Source organism: Saimiri boliviensis, chromosome 3, assembly GCF_048565385.1.
Source record: "Saimiri boliviensis isolate mSaiBol1 chromosome 3, mSaiBol1.pri, whole genome shotgun sequence".
Taxonomy (NCBI): domain Eukaryota; kingdom Metazoa; phylum Chordata; class Mammalia; order Primates; family Cebidae; genus Saimiri; species Saimiri boliviensis.
The window spans coordinates 87,485,804-87,506,004 of NC_133451.1; the positions used below are offsets into that span (position 1 = coordinate 87,485,804).

The 20,201-nt window shown below is 35.6% G+C and overlaps 1 protein-coding gene across 15 annotated transcripts in view; it reads left to right on the forward strand.

Annotated features, from left to right (window-relative positions):
• PDLIM5 (PDZ and LIM domain 5) overlaps nt 1–20,201 on the forward strand; it is a 217,532-nt gene that overhangs the window by 118,233 nt on the left and 79,098 nt on the right. For 4 of the 15 annotated variants that reach the window (XM_074396453.1, XM_074396458.1, XM_074396454.1 and 1 more), the window contains 5 exons: nt 1,836–2,257; nt 8,740–8,754; nt 10,916–10,933; nt 11,201–11,373; nt 12,059–12,095. In XM_074396453.1, coding sequence (XP_074252554.1) covers nt 1,836–2,257; nt 8,740–8,754; nt 10,916–10,933; nt 11,201–11,373; nt 12,059–12,095 — 665 coding nt within the window. Of the gene's footprint in view, nt 1–1,835; nt 2,258–5,221; nt 5,239–8,739; nt 8,755–10,915; nt 10,934–11,200; nt 11,374–12,058; nt 12,096–12,630; nt 13,771–20,201 lie in introns of those variants that run through there. The other 11 variants (XM_074396460.1, XM_010340140.3, XM_074396456.1 and 8 more) reach the window with 9 other exon arrangements.

Below are 20,201 nucleotides of genomic sequence, written 5' to 3' on the forward strand. Positions count from 1 at the left end.
CAAAATATTTCAAACCATTATTCATATATATCTGATTTATTCTCTCTCTAATTTTATTTGTGCCCTTTTATTGAACTCATTATACAGGTTGAGCATCCCTAATTAGAAAATCCAAAATGCTCCAAAATCCCAAACTTTCTGAGCACTGCCATGCCCAAATGGCCATTGGAACACTTCGGATTTTGGATTCATAGATTAGGGTTACTCCTGCATTCTACAAAGATTCAAAAATCTGAGAATGTATGAAATCTGAAAGCTTCTGGTCCCAAGCTGTCTAAACAAGGGATACTCAACCTGTATTGATTTGTGTGGGCATTAAGGTACTTATTTTTCTCAGTTAGTTTTCTTCTTTCTATAAGATGAATTGAGGCCACACACAGTGGCTCATGCCTGTAATCCCAGCACTTTGGGAGGCCGAGGCAGGCAGATCATCTGAGGTCAGGAGTTCGAGACCAGCCTGGCCAACATGGTGAAACTCCATCACCATTAAAATACAAAAATTAGCTGGGTATGGTGGCGTGTACCTGTAATTTCAGCTACTCAGGAGGCTGAGGTGTGAGAATCTCTTGAACCTGGGAGGTGGAGGTTGCAATGAGCTGACGCCATACCACTGCACTCCAGCCTTGGTGACAGAGGGAGACTGTCTCAAAAAAAAAAAAAAAAAAAAAAAAAAAAAAAAAAAAGAATTGAGATTACCTATTTTTTTAATTAAACATAATAGAACCACCATTGTATGATTTTTCAAAAATTTGATTGCTTTTCTTTTGCTCTGGTAGGTGGAGTAGGGATTTATTCTTGATCTGCAGTCTAATGCTCTATTTCTGAGATATCCCCCCTCCTGGGATTTATTCTTGAATGTTGTAGAAGCTTAGTCTGATTTTGTTTAACTTTAAATATGCTTTGGAATAAGGATTTGCAAATACAAATTCTGGTAATTTTAGGAGGAATTGACCTTTCTTACTAGTTATTTTTTCTTTGGCTGCCGACAGTGAGGAAATATTGAAGATCTTTTTTTCTTCATGTAACTATTAAATATTTATTTTGGAAAAGGGAAAGAATTTTATTCTGTCTCTAAATCATATCTTAAAATATTCAGAGAGAAATAGAAGTAGATTACAGGAAAGAAAGGATTTTGTTTTGTTCATTTGCTTGCTTTTTAAAGTTTTTTTTTTAATTATTTAAGATTGTTAGAGTTTGCACATTTCTGAGTTAGTTGAAAATGATCTTATTCCTTATTTTTTTGTTGTTGTTCTTGTTTTAAATTAAAGAATTAGAAATCATGTGCTGCTCCTTCTGCATGAAACAAATAATTCTACTCTGGAGAGAAATTAAACATGTTTGAAAAATAGAACTATGGGCTTTGAAAGATGGAAAGATGGGCTTTAGATAGTTGAAAATAGAAAAAAAAGACCTCAATAAAGTTAATTTTTAAATACCCTACAATAAACAGAACATTGTTAATAAAAGTTAGCAATGTTTTGTTTATTGTAGGGTATTTAAAATTTTTTTCTTTAGAATATGCCTAAGTTGACACTGATAAAGGGCTTTAGGCTTTTTGATAGTTTTCTTGCTTTATTTCCTAAATATTCTGAAACTACTTTCCTTTTTATTTAAAAAAATTATGCTTAGTGAAAGCATCTGTGTTATGCATGTTGGGACAAGTTAGCATGCATGTTATGCTTTATCAGCCCATCGTTTTTACCTGGAAGTGTGTTGTTTGAGCTGCTAACCTGATTGTGTTTGTCTCAAAAAATCAGCTTTGTGTTCTTTTCAGTGAAATATATTTTGCATGTGTTTGGTGTGTTTTTGTGTATTTTTATTTTTATTTTACATAGGGAGAACCTAAAGAAGTAGTTAAACCTGTGCCCATTACATCTCCTGCTGTGTCCAAAATCACTTCCACAACCAACATGGCCTACAATAAGGCACCACGGCCTTTTGGTTCTGTGTCTTCACCAAAAGTCACATCCATCCCATCACCATCGTCTGCCTTCACCCCAGCCCATTCGACCACTTCATCACATGCTTCCCCTCCACCCATGGCTGCTGCCGTCACTCCTCCCCCGTTCGCTGCATCTGGACTGCATGCTAATGCCAATCTTAGTGCTGACCAGTCTCCATCTGCACTGAGTGCTGGTAAAACTGCAGTTAATGTCCCACGGCAGCCCACAGTCACCAGCGTGTGTTCCGAGACTTCTCAGGAGCTAGCAGAGGGACAGAGAAGAGGATCCCAGGGTGACAGTAAACAACAAAATGGGTAGGTGGCTAAGGGTGCTTTCTGCTCTTACCAAAACTCTTCTTTCAGGTAATTTCCAGGAAACAGACTATATTCCTCTCCCCTCAAACCAGCTTATCTTTGAAGGAAGGGAGATGAAGTATTATTTGCTTCATTAACATATGGCCTTTGTATACATAGGGCACTTTGTACAAAGCAATGATCACTTACTCAGAACGTACTTGTGCATTTTGACATGTTCTGAACCATGTAATATCTCTGTAACTTGTTTTCTGCAAGTCCTGTCACAGCATTGAGCAGCTGGCACTTATAATGCAAGGCAAATCTTGAATCTTTCTTCCTCAATTTTTCATCCTTTTATTGGCCACCAGAAGTTCAAACGTTGATTACAGTTGTTGTCACCTTATGCAGCTCATCATAAGGAGAGGGGAAATGAAGAATTTGAAAGTAGTTTTTTTTCTAGGAAGTAGCCTTAAGAAAACCAGTCCACTTTTGGCTCAGTGTCTATATATGACGCATTAACTTTGAGCAGAGAGCTAACAACATTTCTTTCAGATAAGTTTAAGTTAGAATTTATTATTTAAAATCAAACAGTAGTGAAACAACAAGGCATGCTTAGAAAGCATCACTGGCAAATTATAAAATATTTTCATTGTAAAGATTTTTCTAAAATGGGTAAGTTTAAACCATTGGACACTAAACATTTAATGTTAGGAGAACATTTAAAAAATCTGTTCCTTATCTTTCTCCCCTTTTGGGGGTATGTTTTTTTTTTAAAAAATGATTGACGTTATTAACTTATTTAAACCACACATAGTTATAAGTTTGCACATCTATTTTTCAGCAACCTTCAATTATTGATGGTCATTTTATTCCTTTTGGAATTCAGGGACAATACTTTAAGGCAGTCATTTATGTAAAATTACCTTGATCAGATTTATTGTGACAAAAATGTACCTTAAAAGGAAAACAAAGGGAAATAATCTGCACGCCTGATGGTTTTCACCAATGTCAGTTCCCAGGAAAGTATAATTAAAATAATTGTGTGGATAGGTCCGTTCTATGAGATAATCCCTTCCTAATGTTAATTCCTGTAATGAAGAGGCTGTGCTTTCTGTAGCACTGCTGCCATGGCAACTTTGGGGCTTTGAAAGAGAAGGTGGCAAAACTCCAGGCTGCTGCTGAGAGGGAGAGCAGGAGTTCTGGAAGAATAGCTCCTGGGCAGAGAGAGAGACAGAGGAGAGAGAGAGAGAGAGAGAGAGAGAGAGAGAGAGAGAGAGAGAGAGAAAGAGAGAGAGAGAGAGAGAAAACCAGTATCCTTTGAAGAAGATGTTATTTTTTCTTTTGTGTGAGGAAGTGAAGCAGTATGGAATGTTCAGGAGTGTTTGGGTGTTAACTTTTTTTTTTTGGTATGTTTGTTTTAAGACAATAGCTTTTCGAGTAATCAGAGTAGATACCTTGCAAAGAAAAATGCTGCCTGTCAAATACAAGCCACACAGAAGACTAAAACAGAAGTTTACTATGTTTATTAAATTCCAGGTTCAGTAGAAAAATATCCATTGAAGGACATGTCTTAACTAAAATCTCTTCTACTAGCACTTACTGAAATCTCATAAAAAAGTCTTCTTAAAATGGAAATTTGTAGAGGTAAAGGCAAACTGAGGTTATGGAAAAGTATTGCATTTAAAACATCTGAAAATACCAAGCTTAAGTTTTGTGCTTTATAAGCACAAATTTGGTGATAAAACTTGAAATGATTTAAAGCTTACTATTTTAAAACTGAAACTAGGCAGTGTTATAGAGCCTTTATGATGGCTTCTTAATCAGTTGACAGTGTTTATTAAGCATATGCCTGCTGTCCAGCAGTGTGCAAAATTCAGGAGAAAAGAGATTATTACATATTTTACATCATTATCAGGCAAGTAACTGCATTGCACTTGCAAATTGGGTGTATACAAAAATAGCTTGATTTCAAATGTTGTCCAGATGTTAGGACAGTAAAAACTTGATTACTCTAAAAATAAAGTATATTGTTGTGAAACTCTGAGACACATTGGCAGTGCCCTTTCTCTCGCTATGTTTACATTATAGGAAAAAAAATAAATTACACGCTTTACTAGTCAGTGACGTGTCATTTTGAAGAGTAGGTGTTTTGTGCTATTAATGGATGCATTTTTTGCATGAGCTGTCAAACTTCTTTAGGAATGAGTGTCAAACTTGTTAGTATTATATTTTCCAGACTTTTATAATGTTGCAAAAATATCTGCAACAAAACTCTTTTAAAGTTGAGAGTTGTTACTTTATATTTATATTAGTTACTTTTTAATTTTAAAAATAATACATGTCAATGACCAAAAATTTAAGAGTTCAGAAGGATGTAAAGTTAAATGCTTAACTTGTCTTTTTTCTCAAAGCACCAGGAGGACTATTAGTTTTTAATGATTTAAGGTAGCTGACTAGTTTGATATTTTACACAAATTTGTATAGGACTGATAAACATAAGGCGTAAACAGATGCGAAGCATCATTGCTAAGAAATAATTAGCTATTCATCCTAATAGCATGAAATCTGTACATATTGTTGATATTTTTAGAATATTTTAAAATAATAGTGTCAGCATTTCTGTTCCTTCTTATGAGTAAGGATTAAGGCATGTTAAGAAAATAACTCTTTCTTCTGTATGTACAAATTATTGGTCATGGCTGGCAGTTTTCGTTAACTACTCTCCTTACTCTACTAAGAGTAAAATGGGACTTGTTTTGCATCACATAGTTTAAGTGATTTACCTTTTCCCTTTCCATATATCCTTGCATTATAATGTGCCACTGCTTTCAAGAGGTAAGTCTTTTAGTATCTTTTAAGATTTTTAATGTTGTTGGACTGAAATTTCTTCTAACAGCTCCTGTGTTGTATTTTGAAGAACCCAGGAAGACTGAAAATATAATGATGTGGTAGTAATATTTTAAAATACTTTTCTCTTTGCAGAAAACACAAGTGACAAAGTTAGTATCCGCATTACTGGAGAGGAAATATGGTGATTTATATATGAGTAAACAGCATGAATGCCTGATTTTTGCAAAATTAAGCTAAATTTTGCAAAAGAGCTATAATTTAGAATAACCACATTTAGTGTTTTCAGTAAGTTTGGTTTGCTTTGCTATGTTGTGGTGAATTGCTTTATAGTAATAAATAGCAGTGTTTAACATAAGTTATAAAACATATACGGTTTGCTATATATCAATGTAAAAGAAGCAGTGCTTGGGAGAATGTAATTTATATCAGTCAAGACTGGTAGAACACAAAGATAGAAGAGAAAGCATAAACATTTATACCACTAGTGAATAACATACGGAAAACTGAGTTGATGTCCAAATTAATGTCAAAAGCCAATGGTGAAGTCTCTTAAGAACCTGTGTGATTTTTCCAGAGAGTTTTAATTCAATGTTGCTGGCAGGTTCAGACCTCTATATGTACATTGTGTGTGTCAGTGGTAATAGAAAGTCCACACATCTTTGAAATGTGTTAAGAGAGGTAATTATCAACTTATTAAATGTCACTGTTTTTGTAGATGTTGGGAATCAATACGGTATAACTTTCATACCTCACTTTTGTGTTCCATTGGTATTGATGCAACACTGGCTAATGATTACTAGCTTTAAAAATACATAAAAATCACATTAGATAAAAACCTAAAATAATTTTTATTAATTAACTTATGGTTATTCTGAATGTGTACTAAAATTTCTTTAGCATCACCCTATAATGTAGAATTGGAAATATGAAATATCTATCTTGGGACACATCCAAGATAATTAACTTCTGAATTATCAGAGCAACTTCATTCTAATGTGGCTGTGATGTCACCAATTGAACAGTTTTACAGTATATATATATGTGTGTGTGTGTGTGTATATATATATATATGAATATTGCACACCAATGTAAACATCCCCAAACCCTATTTAATTTTTTTGTCCATTTAAATTCTTTTGCACAGAGACTTAGGCTAGTTACTAGATTCTAGTGTAAAAAATGTTTGACTTGTAAAGGGAAAAAATGGGATTGGGAACAATAAGCATTTAAGTTAGATAGAATTTTTTTTTTTAATTCAAGGTTAAGATTCATTAATCTGTTAGGTATTATCATACATTCTTTTAGGTGTTTTTAAATGCATTATGTGATTTGATTCTTTAAACTCTGATGCCAAAAGATTACATACCTTTTTCAAGTCACACATCTTAAAAGTAATAGAGCTAGGCCGGGCGCGGTGGCTCAAGCCTGTAATCCCAGCACTTTGGGAGGCCGAGGCGGGTGGATCACAAGGTCAAGAGATCGAGACCAGCCTGGTCAACATGGTGAAACCCCGTCTCTACTAAAAATACTAAAAATTAGCTGGGCATGGTGGCACGTGCCTGTAATCCCAGCTACTCAGGAGGCTGAGGCAGGAGAATTGCCTGAACCCAGGAGGCGGAGGTTGCGGTGAGCCGAGATCGCGCCATTGCACTCCAGCCTGGGTAACAAGAGCGAAACTCCGCCTCAAAAAAAAAAAAAAAAAAAAAAAGTAATAGAGCTAATATTTGATCCTAGCTCTTCTGTAGCCAAATTTTGATGTGCCTTTCCCTGTGTCATCTGCTTGTGACTTTGACTTATTTCTGTGACTTTGAACTAGTATTTATACTTAATGATTATAGAATTGAATTGAGGTTATATGAATCAATTGATGTGCATGTACTACAATTGGGTTAGATACTCCTCCCCACTTTTTTTTTGAGCAGTTGGGGAATCTGTTCCAACAGTAAACCTGTATTTGTTTAGTTTTCAAAATGCCTTCAAATATGTTAAACATAAATCCTTAGAGGAAGTCTGAAAGACAGAGAAAATGTCATTGATTTCACTGTTGAGGAAAATGAGGCTTCTGTAGGTTGCAGCTTGCCCAGGGCATGGGGGAAAGTGGGCAGCACAGCCAGAATGAAAAGCCAGATCACCTGGCTGCATGTTAGCACATTTGCCACTGCTGTATATGATGAACTATTCCATTTACGCACATTTTCTAAAATATGTAAAAATCTTTGTTTGACATATTCAGATTGTCACCTTTAGGTTAAAATCAGTCAACCCTCCAGTTGCTGCCCCTCACCACACCATTGAACATTTGACCACCCCATTAACTTCATATTAATATGAAAAACTTTTCCTAGACTTTAAAATGTTTAAATATACATCTACTCTCATCTGTTCAAGATGAGGTTATTTTGCAAAATGAATTCCCTGCTACTTAAAATAACAAGGCAGAAGAGAGAATGCTGTGTCTTGTGGCTACGGAAGAGTAAATACAAGCAAACTATTGAGACCAACTTAATCCTGCATCTCAGCCTCACTCATTGTAACTCAGCCCTCTGTTCAGTTTATGAAACCCATTTTGACATGTGGAAATATAGCAACACTGACCAGTTTTAACATTAAAACTGGCAGGCAGTTTTTCTTACTATGTTTGTAATGAATTGTAACTTACTCTGACTAAATGTCATTTAGAATTGAAGAATACTATAGTGTGTTCTTTAGGGAACTATACAGTTTAGTCTTTTCTATCCCCAGTGTAATTTGACTGTGTTGTTAACGATTCTGCACTTAATAGGCTATATGAATGAATTATGTTTTGAAGTTCTCCCTCTCTTCAGGTGTTACTAACTTAGTTCCTTTACCATGTCTTATCAGACATGCCTTCTGGGCAATAATTATGTCACCGATAATACAGAACTATGGAATTCCCACAAATCACTTACTGGAACTTGGTTGTGAATGAGGATGGTAGTAATGAGGGACGGGGGGAGTAAGAAAATTGAGTGATAGCTTATTATTCATGATCCACTGTGCTTCCTACATTTTTCATCATAATCACTACTAAGAAACAATAAATTTTTCAAATGACATATTTTTTAAAATAACATATGATTCAGGATAATTCATGTGAGAAAATATACTTGCTATTAATACATACTTCTGTTATGTGAGACTGAGAGATTTTTCTGTTTCTTCTGATTTTAAAAGTGATTCTAAAATGATCCATTTCTACATTTTATATATGATTGCTTTCCGTCCTTTGTTAAGAACATAATAAGAATTTGGATTCCTGTTTAAATGATTTTTATAAAACCTTGTACATTTAAAAATAGTGGTCACTTGATACTTGAATTGGCATTGTTACATAAAATAGTTTTCATTGTTTTGTGGGGTGGGGAACAAAACTGTTGTCTTGATTGTAACAATGTAGTAGAATTTTAACTAACATTTGTTCATTTTTTTGTCTATGTTTATATGATTATTTTGAAGCATGATGTTTGTGTAACACCTTCACTGAAAATCATTGTTTTGAATTTTATTTCATTTTCTTTTCTTTTTCTTCTTTTTTTCCCCTTCTTTGTCTGTTGTTCATCTTCCGGGGAACATCAATGTCTTCTCTACTTTATCACATCTTTTTTTGTGTGTATATCATTTTCCCTCAGTAACCCTGGCACTGTGTAAGTACTTAACCAATGGTTTACTTTGTAATTGTCTCTATAACTTTCCTTCTTTCAATTTAATAATACCAGCATATTTTGTTAGGATCTTCTCATTACAAAAATTCTCAAAAATGTTAAAGAGCATAAGAAGCATTTTTTTTTTTTATGCTAGAGAATTTTGTATGCATCAGTGGTAATCATTGGGATATATGAGTAGTATGGAGAGTGTATAATGGAGTTAGAACAGTAGTTTGGGCTTTCCTTTAATTTATTATTACTAATATTTCAATGTCTATATTTTGAAATAAATTATTTGCTCTTGAGAGTAAAGTTTACATTCTAACCCAAATGCATTTTAAAAAATAAAGTTATTGAAATTTTTCTTTTCATTCATTATAGTCATCACACTCTAGAGTTTCAGAACCAGAAAGCACTAGTAAATGTTTAGAAACTTCTTATCTTTTTACAAATGTGTGATAGCTAAAAATGCTGCTTAGGTGATGTCGTTGTATTATTCTCCCTATCTTAGCTTGATACTGTTGTTTTGTTTTTAGAGACCAAACTTTTTATAGAGGATAAAATAGTTTTACATTTGAAATTGTCATCCTTTAAGAGTAAACTACACTCAATATTTGCAGAGAAATTTAAAACTGTAGTAAGTTTAGTAGCTGGATGTAAAATTTTTCAAGTACATGCATAAGATAAAGAGTTGTCTATTTTATGTCTGCCAGAGACAGAGTGTTTATTAAGAAATCTATACTTATTTCCTAATTTTAAAACATTTTGTTCATTTTAAAAATAATCAGGTTTTGTTCAATATTAATGGAAGGTGTTTTAGATATTTTAATTATGGAATCATATGGTATTACCATATTACCATAAGTTACAGTAGTTTTTACTATTTTGTGCATAAATATTGATTTTATTATTTCATATATGCAGATTATTCATAGTGTTAGAACATGTATTGCAGTTGATTTTCTAGTAATCATAAAATAATACATTATCATGATCATTACTGCATGTTATATATGGAGGAAAGCACTTTACATACTTATTCTATCTTATTTGTTCTTAAATCACCCTTTAAGATGCAAGTCTTATTTCTCAAATGAGGAAATAAGTTGAGCATAGAGAAATGACTTGCATAAAGTACATACTAAATCTGACTTTAAGCCAGTGTTACTAACTTTAATTCTATCATGTTCCTCACTGGGGAGAAACTTTTCCAGTGTGCTGACACGGTTTTGGTTGCGTAACTATTAAATGGTAACAGTCATTTGGCCTACAGATAGCACTGTGATTTTTTAACAGGGAGGTGAAACTAGCAGGTGTTACCACTCACATCCGACCACTTTTATAACACTTTCTGTACTCAGATCTTGTGCCAGTAGTCTGCTAATCCAGACTCATGCTTCTTTTTCTCTTTGGAAATTAAACTCATAGCCTCCAAAAATTTGCATTTGCCCTATTTTGAGGGGGAAGAAGTGGAGACTAGTCATTATGTTCAATATATTATACAGAAATATGTATTGCAAATTCCTTTGTATTTATGTCCTGTTAAAAGAAAATATGTTCGTAGCAAACTCAAAGTTCATAAACTCTGTAGTTTACACATCTTTTTCACATATTTAATCCTCAGAAAAGCACTATCTTGTATGTGATATTCAAGAGACTGACTTTCTAAAGAGTCTTAGAGTCAAGCTTTAAATTCTGATCTTTTAATATATATTTCAGTAGTTGCTAATATGCCATACCTCCTTTTCATTATGTTGATCCCACACAAAGCTTTCTTTAGAATAAGGAATACCTGTACATATGAATGAGAAAACTATAGAAAATAATAGTTTGGACCCGTTCCAAAATTGTGTTTGGAATTGCTCATTTAGCCTCTGCTAAACCATAGGTGTTTCCTGGACCTAGTGAAGATTCGATCATTTAATTTCATGAAAGCCAGTATATTCTAGCAGTATACTGATATTAACAGTGGTTGTGAATATAGTCCACATCTGTGTTTTTTATGGCATACAATGAATGATACAAATAATTTCAAGTTTGATTTTGACTCTGTGGACTTTCATTTTCTAGTTGTCTTCTTTTTTTTTTCTTATCATTTTCCTTTCCTTTTTCTTCATGTTGGAAATCTTTTCTTCTGCTGCCTTCCTCTGCCAATTTAAAGGAAAATTCCACCTAAACGGTAATCTTTCTGTTGAATACATTTTTATAGCATTATTTTATATTAACATTGTAAGTGCAGTGTTTAACTTATAATTTTTAAAACCTAGTCTATTTTAGACAGATCTTTTAAACAATTGAGGCCAAAATATACTTGCAGAGCAAACTGTTTATATAAAAGGAACATTGAAGATTAAACAGAAATTATAAATAATTCAGTAGAAGATATTTTATCCTTTTAATATAATTTTACGATTTTTAATTCTTTTTGTTTTCTTCTTAACCCTAGCCCACCAAGAAAACACATTGTGGAGCGCAATACAGAGTTTTATCATATACCCACTCACAGTGATGCCAGCAAGAAGAGACTGATTGAGGATACTGAAGACTGGCGTCCAAGGACTGGAACAACTCAGTCTCGCTCTTTCCGAATCCTTGCCCAGATCACTGGGACTGAACATTGTGAGTGAACTTCTCTGTATCCTAATGGATGAATGTGTTTTTTGTTTTGTTTTGTTTTGTTTTTGCCACAGAGAGTAATACTTAGACTGATTGGTAGTTGTCAGAAAACAACCCTAAGACCGTTTGCTTTTACGATGTGCTGTACATAGTATGGGTAATATAAAAAAGACCCCAAGCCAGGAGCGGTGACTCACTCCCCTAATCCCAGCACTTTGGGAGGCCGACGTGGGTGGATCACCTGAGGTCATGAGTTCGACACATGGTGAAACCCTGTCTCTACTAAAAATGCAAAAATTAGCCAGCCATGGTGGTGGGCACCTATAATCCCAGCTACTCAGGAGGTTGAAGCAGAAGAATTACTTGAACCTGGGAGGCAGAGGTTGCAGTGAGCTGAGATCATGCAACTGCACTTCAGCCTGGGCAACAAACAGAGGGACTCTGTCTCAAAAATAAATAAATAAATAAGTAAACAAGGCACCAGCCCAGGAGAGTAACATTGAAAAGTATAGAAATAATAGTATTTGTACTAACTATGGTTTATAGCCAATAACAGGCTATTATGGAATTCGCTTTAGTGGCTCCATGAAACTTGAACATTTGATATTGATTGGTGCAGGCAATTACGTAAGTGATTTTGAAGTTAAACAAAACAAACTAATGTTGGATATTGCTTGTTATATTTCAGTGAAAGAATCTGAAACCGATAATACAAAGAAGGCAAAGTAAGTTCTCCATCTTTTTGTCAATTGAATGTTTTCCTTTCATGAATGATCTCAATTTGGTTTCTCACATTGTCAAGTGTAATGGTATGGCATTTTGTCTTTGCAACTAGAAGCTAAGCATTTAACTTTGGTGCCTTTTGTGTGACCTAAACGTACAACTTGCGGATTTTAAAGTAGTAGATGTTATCTGGATTTTAAGGCTTGTTTTCCTTAGTATTGAAATAAGAAGTGGGCAGAATGGTGTATTTCGTAGTGCTTTGCTAACAATACATGTCTGTGAATGAGCTCATGTGTTGTCTTGCAGTCACTTTATTTATTACACTTTAAGAGTGTAAAAATGTATATTTCCAGGAGGGATCTATGGATTAATTTCTCTATTTCTAAAAACGCTCTACCCTTAAAATCTTTGCCACTTAATAAAACAGCTCCGTGAAATTAAGCTTATATAAGGCATGTTTTCTGCATGATGGAATTAGCCTAGAACCTTTTTCCTTCTCTTATGACCCTTCTATCACTCTCTTTCTTATTTCCACAGGGAAAAGATACCCCTTCACGTCTTTAGTCCCAAATACACAAAATTACGTGACTGGCACCATGAAGTTTCAGCACGTGCTCTTAACGTACAGTGATTTATGAGCCTTGCCCCCCAAGTAGCCAGCACATACCTTTTCATTTACATTTTTTTCAACTTCATAGCAAAATCTGTATTAAATTTGCCTTGTGAAAAAATAGAACTTTTTCTATACTTTTCTAACAATTTCCTATTGTTGTGAGAAAAGGAAGATGAACATGTTTTGTGCTAGTTGGTAGCTCACAAGTGTAAAACCAAAAAAAAAAAAAGAAAATTAAGGGACTAGATCTATTCAGTGGATTTATATCTGTTTTTCTTGTTATTAGGGTGGTAACCTTGGAAAATGAATTATTTTCATAAGTTGAATTTGGTTAGTTGATTGATTGAAGCAGAGGATAATGGGCAAATAATGTCCTTGTCTAATTTGGAAAATATCTCCTTTATGTTATTATTAACCTTTCCCAAGTTTACTTTGTAAGTTCATCATTATGTAATGTTGAAAGTCGATTATAAATTATTCTAAGTAAGTAAATATAAGGAGGCAAGAATAAACAGAGAAGACCTTATTAAAGAAGAGTGCATTGTAGATTTAGGTATCTTTTAAAGTAGGTACTATTAAGGATGGCTGTATGAAGAGGAGGAAGTCCAGATTTGACTCCTAAAAAAGGAAAGAAGAGAATTTTATCCCTATTTGCAATGGAGAAACACAGTGTTCTTTGGTTTGGTTGGATTTGCAAATCCTATTTCCTATCAAAGGAAATATCTCTAAGCTAGTGGATGTTTTTAGAGTATAGACAATTTCTACGTATTAACTAATAAGATATAGAAAAGATAGCTTTGCTTTTTTATCAGAAGAACATAAAATAAATTGCAATATGAATCATTATGAGACATCAGAGAAATACTTTACTTAGTGATATAAATTACTGTGCATTGCTGCTATTCCTAGGAAGCTGTGTTTTGGGCAATACATGGAAGCTAAATAATATGACCAGAAATGCTTTCTGCCTTGTAATATAGTGTATTATATGTTAGAGCTAAATTTAGTAATAAATGCATTTTGAAGTTTTGAAAAGTATTGTAATAAAGTTGCCTTTAACTTGGCTTTGTACTTGTTCTGTTTCCTTGAGGCTAGACACAGTGCCATCCAGGACTTGTTACAATATAACTGGGTAAAATAAATAATTCTCTGACATTTCATTTGGAAAACATTTTTAATTTTGTGAAGTTACTAAAATATGAGTATAAAACATGGCAAATGATCACGTTTGATTATTTCCCCCCGAATTATTACAATATTTAGTATCCTATGTGAGTAACATATAAGATCAGTTGACTATTACACAACATAGAATTATTATTTATGTGAAAATACTGCTGAAGGACCTTGCCTGCGTTCAAGGGTCTATTTTTATTTTTCGAGGTATTCTTTCACTTTAGTGACATAATAGTCTAGTACAACTTCCTGATAATTTGGAGAAACTAGCATTAATCTTAGATAGTAATTGCTAAAATTTGGCCTATCAAATGCATTTTAAAATAATTCTAGGATTTATCTATGCTCATTTCTAGCATACTTCATGACATATAAGACATCTTTCATTGTATCAGTTCTTCTTCAGATATTAAGCCAGAGGTCCTGCCTGCTTGGATTTTATGATTCTGACATCAGTTCCAGTTATAACTATGTCTCTGGCCTCTGTAAGAAAATCTACTTTCTTAGACCAGGCCTTCCTATACCCAGTAATTCTTTCTGGATCCCAAAAGATGATGTCTGAAAGATGATAGAATTTAAAGCCTCATAAAATTAAATGGTGTGGTAGAGTAAACATGGTATTTTCCACCAAGAATCCAATTTCTAGAATAACCGCAGAGTTGATAGAAAGAATGACGCAAAAGAATTTTAGGGAAATAGAAAAAATTTTCCCTAATACAGACAAGGCAACATGTATAGAGTTACAACTTAAAACAGGTGTAGTTAAAATAAAAATTTAATACCTTGCTTAATTAAAAATGAAGTATTTAGTGTTTCATTGAAAGCATAGACTTAGAATGATCTGCACTTGAGTATGAGGATAAATATTCAGCCAGGATCATACAGGACATTCCATTTGACCCTGTCAGAAGATGAATTCCTGAGATCAATGAATCTCCTGGGACATCTTATATTCTTAGCTTAAAAGCTAGCCAAAAATTATAAAAGCTTCTTGCAAAAATATTATTGTAAATCTGGTGACCTAATTTATGACTTGCTTTTGTTTGTCTCTCCTATACAGACTTTCTTCATTATAAGCTTGTTGTTTATGTATGTATGTATATATATATATATATATATATATATATATATATGTATTTATATATTTACACTTTATGTTCTGGGGTACATGTGCAGAACATGCAGGATTGTTGCATAGGTACCTACCTGGCAATGTGGTTTGCTGCCTCCATCCCCCTGTCACCTACATCTGCATTTCTTCCCGTGTTATCCCTCCCCAACCTCCCTACCCTATTCCCCCACAACAGACCCCAGTTTGTGAAGCTCCCCTCCCTGTGTCCATGTGTTCTCATTGTTCAGCACCCGCTGTAGGCTTGTTTTTAAGGTGAAATTGGGAGGTTGCTCTCAAGAATGTTTTCAACATTTCTTTCTTTCTTTCTTTCTTTCTTTCTTTCTTTCTTTCTTTCTTTCTTTCTTGTTTTTTTTTTGTTTGTTTTTTTTTTGAGACAGAACATTGCTCTGTCACCCAGGCTAGGGTGCAATGGCGCAATAGCGCCTAACTGCAACCTTCATCTCCCAGGTTCAAGCACTTCTTCTGCCTCAGCCTCCTGAGTAGCTGGGATTACAGGCATGCACCACCATGCCCAGCTAATTTTCATATTTTTTAATGAAAAATACAGGGTTTCACAATGTTGGCCAGGCTGGTCTCGAACTCCTGACCTCCAGTTATCTGTCTGCCTTGGCCTTCCAAAGTGCTGGGATTACAGGCATGAGCCACTGTACCTGGCTTCAGCATTCTTTTCTTACAGTGTTTTATCATTCAGAAGACAGTGTCTCACTATGGTCCAGTGTATTTTTGTTACCTCAGAACTTACTTTTTTTTCGTGGAAACAGAAGCATTCTTTGATGCATTTCTATGCTCTTTAGGAAGGCTCAGATATATAGACATCTTAGAGCTTGTTTAATAAAAATTGTGGTAGTAGGTCACAGAGTAGCAGTTCCTTCTTTTTTTCAAAATTTTTCAAAACTATAGAATGAATTGCTTTTCCCTCCAGATACATAATTTTGTTATTATTGTGTTTCTGACGTGTATTTAAAATCATATAAATTGTAAATATTTACTCATTGCCGGCATTCATTCTTTCAAATGAATAATTACTGAATATGTAAATGCCAGGCACTAATCAATGTGTTAGGGATACAGTAGTGAATAACAGATAAATGTATAAGCAAGATGATCTGAGCTAATTGTGTTACCAAGATAGTAAGTTAATATAAAATAAATTTGGCTTAGTCAAGGAAGGATTACTTTAGATTATGTGGACCTCTGAGGAGAACGACCTTAGTGCCAGCAGCTGGGAGAGGAAAAGGAGTCAGCCATGTGATAATTTGAGGGTGGGGAGACATGTGGAAAGGAGCATGGCAAGAACACAGAACAGAAAGGTCAGTGTGGCGGAGTCCCGGCTAGGCAGGGAAGTGTGGTAGAGAAACAGAATTCCTGTGTACGTGGACAAAACACTTGCATGCTCATTACTATCCATAGCATTTTAAATAGGCAACGATTATATCATATCTAATTGCTTCCAAATAGAATTAGAAAGTGAAGAAGCGGGGAGGTTAGTCAGGCTGCTAAATGAAGTGTGCTCACCTAGTTGGTACCAGTCCTGATTATTAACAATTTAATATTTTTCCTGTTGAGACCCAATGAAGACCTAGAAAAGAGAAGCATAAATTTATGTTAGTAATATGTATGTAGGGAACACAAACAGAATATCCTGTAGAGCATACATAAAGCCATTCAGAAAATATGAAAACACTTTGATGTATAAAACTTGACATATGCCCCTTCCGCACTCTCCGGTGGAAGCCTGTCTTCCCCTCCTAAACTCCATCTCTCTCTATTCCCTTCCACTCAGTGTAGAAGCTGCTTTCCTTTCCTGGATTCCATCTTTCTGGATTCTCTCACTCAGTGTGAGAGTTAGCTATTTTATTCCCTCTCTTCCGGTTTCTCTCTCTGTCTCTAAATAAATCACTTTCTACAAAAAACAAAACAAAACAAAACAAGACACACACAAAAAAAACTTGACATATGATGCTCTTCATAATAGTGATGAATCAATGATTTAGGCTTCTCTGTAAAATCTTAGCTAGAATTATCTGGACTTTCCTTTTGTTTACCCCATTCCAGAAAATTCCTTAAACCAAATAAATATTTCCTTGCACATTCTTTTCAATAGAGATCATAGCATTTCCTATTTCCACTTCTTTAAAATATGGAGCTAGAATCTGTGGTGGACACTGTGCTGCCCACTCAGATACCACTTCGTGGAAGACTTGATACCCTGCTGCTGAGAGTGTGGTGGGCAGACAGCCCTCATGTGCCAGCCCCTTCACAAATCATCTCAGCTGCAGACAGCCCCTCTTCAAGGCCCTAGGCTTGGTGGGGCTGCCCACATTCAGTGAACAGATTGATTGGGAGGAGAGGGAAGTCAAAAACCTGGTCATTTCAGCCCAATTAAGCCCAACTTGGAGGGGACCATTCTAGCTCAGGAGCTGCTGTGGAGTCAGCTGAGGCTGTCCTAAGTCTTGTTTTGGCAACTCTACCTCTCCTGCCCACTCCTGCTTCCTTTCCTGTCCTTTCCACTTCACAGTTGTTGATCCTAGAGACATTTTTTTTTTTTTTTTTTTTTTTTGAGACGGAGTCTCGCTCTTGTTACCCAGGCTGGAGTGCAATGGCGCGATCTCGGCTCACCGCAACCTCCGCCTCCTGGGTTCAGGCGATTCTCCTGCCTCAGCCTCCTGAGTAGCTGGGATTACAGGCACGAGCCACCATGCCCAGCTAATTTTTTGTATTTTTAGTAGAGACGGGGTTTCACCATGTTGACCAGGATGGTCTCCATCTCTCGACCTCGTGATCCACCCGCCTCGGCCTCCCAAAGTGCTGGGATTACAGGCTTGAGCCACCGCGCCCGACGAGACATTTATTAATAAGCATCCTACATGCTAAGCTCTGCTTTCTGGAGAACCTGATCTGCAAAAGAATCGTAATTTTTTAGATCCCAATTTAGACCTCAGTTGCACAGGGTCTCTTATTTGTCTTCTCATCATTTTCTTTGTCTTGGTCACTTCTCATCTTTTCTCCTTAAATCTTCAACCCAGATCAGAAACACAGCATTTAGAAGTCTTCAAAGTAAAAGATCAATTAAGAGAAGCCCGAAAGGTATGTGGAAATCAAGAGAAACATGCATTTTCTTTTCCTTTCTTTCTTTTTTTTTTTTTTTTTTGCCTCAAGTAAAGGATGTTTATTTGTTGACTTCATCACAGGCAGCCTGAGAGTAATGAGCAAGCAGATGAATTTAGAAATCAAATATAATCAGAGAGATGGGAATGAAGCAATGAAATGAGAAGCTTCAAAATGGGGAATTAGGATTTACCAAGTAAATGTAAGCAACACTTACAAACAGGAAAGCAGCACTTAAAATATTATGATATCGCATGTTATAGTCTTCCATATATAGCATTTTGGAATCTTACATATTAGCCATTTAATACATCACTTAATAAATTTTGTTTGAACACATCTGCTGTTTTATTCACATCCTTTAAAGTTTACCTCTAGTTCTCTCCTGGGGAGATTCTGTTACTGAGTAGCCTTTGGAAATGTGTAGGGTAATGTACAGATATTAAAAGGAAGGAAGATGCTACTGGCAGCTAAAGATACTAAATGTCTTGTAATGCAGTGAAGAATCCTACAAATGAAAGAATCATCCAGCCCAGTATTCCAGATATATGCTACTGAGAATGACTGGATTGAGTATAAATGTTCCCTTTTCCAAGATTTGATTTGATTTGATTTTATTTTATTTTATTTTATTTTATTTTATTTTATTTTATTTTTGAGACAGAGTCTTTCTTTGTCACCCAGGCTAGAGTACAGTGGCACCATCATGGCTCACTGCCTGCCTCAGCCTCCCAAAGTCCTGGAATTGAAGACGTGAGCTACCACATCTGGCCTAGATTTTCTTTTTTTTTTCTTTTTTTCTTTTTCTTTTTTTTTTTTTTGAGATGGAGTTTCGCTCTTGTTACCCAGGCTGGAGTGCAATGGCACGATCTCGGCTCACCGCAACCTCTGCCTCCTGGGTTCAGGCAATTCTCCTGCCTCAGCCTCCTGAGTAGCTGGGATTACAGGCACGTGCCACCATGCCCAGCTAATTTTTTGCATTTTTAGTAGATACGGGGTTTCACCATGTTGACCAGGATGGTCTCGATCTCTCGACCTCGTGATCCACCCGCCTCGGCCTCCCAAAGTGCTGGGATTACAAGCTTGAGCCACTGCGCCCGGCCTAGATTTTCTTATTCCTTCCCATAATCATGCATTCTCACCTACAGAGCACCCTCTCCACTGCCACACCACACAGTGGAAATAATCTTCTCACCTCTGAACTTAAATGCTATGTAATTTTTTACCTTTCTTTTGGCACTTGCTTTTCTACTTTGTCTTATGGATATATATCTACATGTCTTAAGTTTCTGATTAAAGTTTAGCTCTTTAAAGACAAGAGTCTTAGTGTAATAGTATAAATTGGAAGGAAAAGGCATTCTAATAGACATGGTATTTCTTCCTGGATGCAACTGTAGCTGTGTAAGTAAAGGACTAGCTATTCAATGAAATGACTCTTCTTGAAGGTGGTTGTTAAGATGATCAAATTCATCTCTGGTAAACTACTTCTTCAATTAGAAATACACTGTCAGTCACCTTAGGCTGCCACAACAAGATACACAGACCGGTTGGTTGGGACAGTAGAAACTTTAATTTTTTTTTTGTGAGATGGAGTCCTGCTCTGTCACCCAGGCTGGAAAGCAATGGTGCAATCTCGGCTCACTGCACCCTCTGACTTGCAGGTTTAAGCAATTCTCTTACCTCAGCCTTCTGAATAGCTGGGATTACAGGTAACTGCCACAATGCCCGGCTAATTTTTTTTTTTTTTTGTATTTTTAGTAGAGACGAGATTTCTCCATGTTGGCCAGGCTGGTCTCAAACTCATGACCTCAGATAATCCACCTGCCTCAGCCTCCCAAAGTGATTACAGGCTTGAGCCATCATGCCTGGCCAGCAGTAGAAACTTATTATCTCATAGTTCTGGAGACCATAAATTCTAGGTCAAGGTGCCAGCGGGGTTGGTTTCTGTTGAGGCCTTTCCTCATGGTTATAGGTGGCTACTGTCTCACTGTGTCTCCTCATGTGGCTTTTTTTCTGTGGGAGCACAGAGAAAGAGTGAAAGCTCTGGGTTCTCTTCTTCTCATGAGGACATCATTTCTA